General features: G+C 49.3%; 1 protein-coding gene across 1 annotated transcript in view; it reads right to left on the bottom strand.

Annotated features, from left to right (window-relative positions):
- TMEM211 (transmembrane protein 211) overlaps positions 1-1,725 on the bottom strand; it is a 3,607-nt gene extending 1,882 nt beyond the window's left edge. Inside the window, exons 1-2 of the mRNA XM_011374657.1 lie at positions 1,525-1,725; positions 618-756 (exon numbers count right to left, since the gene is read on the bottom strand). Of these exons, the coding sequence (XP_011372959.1) occupies positions 618-756; positions 1,525-1,725 (340 nt within the window). The remainder of the gene's footprint in view (positions 1-617; positions 757-1,524) is intronic.
- Positions 1,726-2,028: the final 303 nt, after the last annotated feature.

The following is a 2,028-nucleotide window of genomic DNA, read 5'->3' as shown; positions in this document are numbered from 1 at the left end:
TGGCGGGGTAGATAAGCCAGTCTGAGTAGCATGATTTCAGTTTTAACAGGACCCATTGGATCAGTGTGTGGCAGAGTCTAAGGGGCAAAGGTGGCAGCAAGGAGACCCATGAGGTGGTTATTGCTCTCACCCAGGTAATAGATGGTGGAGAATTAATTGGATGATGATTGTCATCAAGGACTGGCTAAACCATCCAGAGACTATGTGTGAATTGGAGAAAAGCAGTCCTTTTGGGCAGAGGCAACCCTGCAATTTCACAGCTTAATAAATAGAGCATAGGCTAGATTTTAGCATCTCTCAGCCCTCAGCTGGGTACCCTTGTGCAGTGCACAACCTGCCCAACTGTGTATGGTGGTCCAGACAAAGATGATGCAAAGTGGATGGATAAGACAGAAATAAAGGGGGACAGACTATTAGCTAAGGGCAGGGAGAATGATAATGCGGCCACCCAGCCCCCATTTCCAACTTGCTAAGGAACAAAGAATAATCTATAATCCTAGGGTTTATCTCTGAGATTTGACCCAGGAGGCCAGTCCCTGCTCACAAGTTTGCTCGTTCATTCATTCACTCATTCCACAGACAGATCTGGAATGCTTCCTTCATGACAGTGGATTTACCTGCAGCTGCCTGAACCACCGGAATTTTGCCACTGCCCCTCCTGGGGCACAGCTCTTTGGGGGCCAGGGCCCAGGAGAGGAGAAGAACTGCATTAAAGGCCAACAGGAGCCAGCCTCCGAGGAGAAGCGCAGCCGAGACCTGCCAGGAGACAGAGGAGGGAGGGTGTTGACCAGGGTGGAGGTGGGAGGATGCTCCTTCTGCTAATTGGCCAGCTATTGAGTCCTGGAAACCCCAGGATGGTCTGCGCTATTATTATCCCCATTTTACATATAAGCAAACTGAGGTCCAAAGAGGCAGAGTCATTTGTCTCAGGGCACACAGCTAATTAAGTAGTAGATCCAGAATTAAGATCTAGATCTACAACCACCATATCCTACCTGTTTTGAATACCTGCTATATGGCAGGATAACCAGGAAAGGTGCCTTTGGAATGATCAGTTTTGAAGGCTGCATAATCTTCCTTAGAGGATTGGGAGTCCTGACCCATTGTCCCCATGTTGAATTTGGTAATATCTATCATAACAGAGATTTCTAGCACCTTAGCTGTGATTTTCAAGCCTAGCAGTGCTTAGAGGGTGGCCGGGTAGGCTTGTGCAGGTTATACACTGCACTCTAAGAGATGCATATTGATTATAGTAACTTTCCAGCAGATGGCAGTATAGTATCCTGGAGAAGGGGCTGCTTTTTGTAATTTGCACAAAGGCACTATATGTGCTGACAGCTGCCTTCAGAATCATCCTGGGTATTTGCTACAGTGCAGATAGCCAGACTCCACCCTACACCTACAGAGTCAGAGGCTCAGGCTGGGGTTGGGAGTACAGAACTTGGCTTTTATTTTTATTTTTTTTGCTCTCGGGATTGAGAGTGCCCCCCGAGGCCCCAGTGAACTGTTGAGCCCAGGTCTCACCTTCCAGGCAAAGTCAGGAATATCATCCAGGGATCTGAAGGTCCCACAGCTCTGGTTCCAGCTGCCACTCTGAGGCCAGGAGCAGTAGGTGAAGACACCAAAGGAGAAGGTAGGGCTCTGGAACCAGGCAGGGGAGATGAGACTGAGGGCTGAGATGCAGCTAAGGGAGAGTTCCAGAGCTGTCCACACGCTGCCCGCCATCGTGGAGTGTCAGTGACCTGGGGGTCAACAGGCAAGATTAGTGGTGGGGACTGCCAGGGCAAGGGTTGAAACAGGCTGCGAAGGTGCTGCCCAGCCAGGGTTCTTTCCGGTCCTGCGTTCGGACCCCAGGTCATCAGCCTCCCTTCAACCGAGTGATGCAATGAGAGATGCTAACAACTGGGGTGGGAGGTAGGAGGGCTTTGTCCTAACAAGTTCTAAAAGTAGAAATCCTAAATCCTAGAATAAATGTTAGTGTTTAAACAGATCTTTGAGTACTCCCACTCTGCATAGCACATCATCATC

The sequence above is a fragment of the Pteropus vampyrus genome, unplaced genomic scaffold, assembly GCF_000151845.1.
Source record: "Pteropus vampyrus isolate Shadow unplaced genomic scaffold, Pvam_2.0 Scaffold251, whole genome shotgun sequence".
Classification (NCBI taxonomy): Eukaryota; Metazoa; Chordata; class Mammalia; order Chiroptera; family Pteropodidae; genus Pteropus; species Pteropus vampyrus.
Note: the sequence above shows the minus strand (reverse complement) of the source record. Positions and strands in the feature narration are given on the sequence as shown.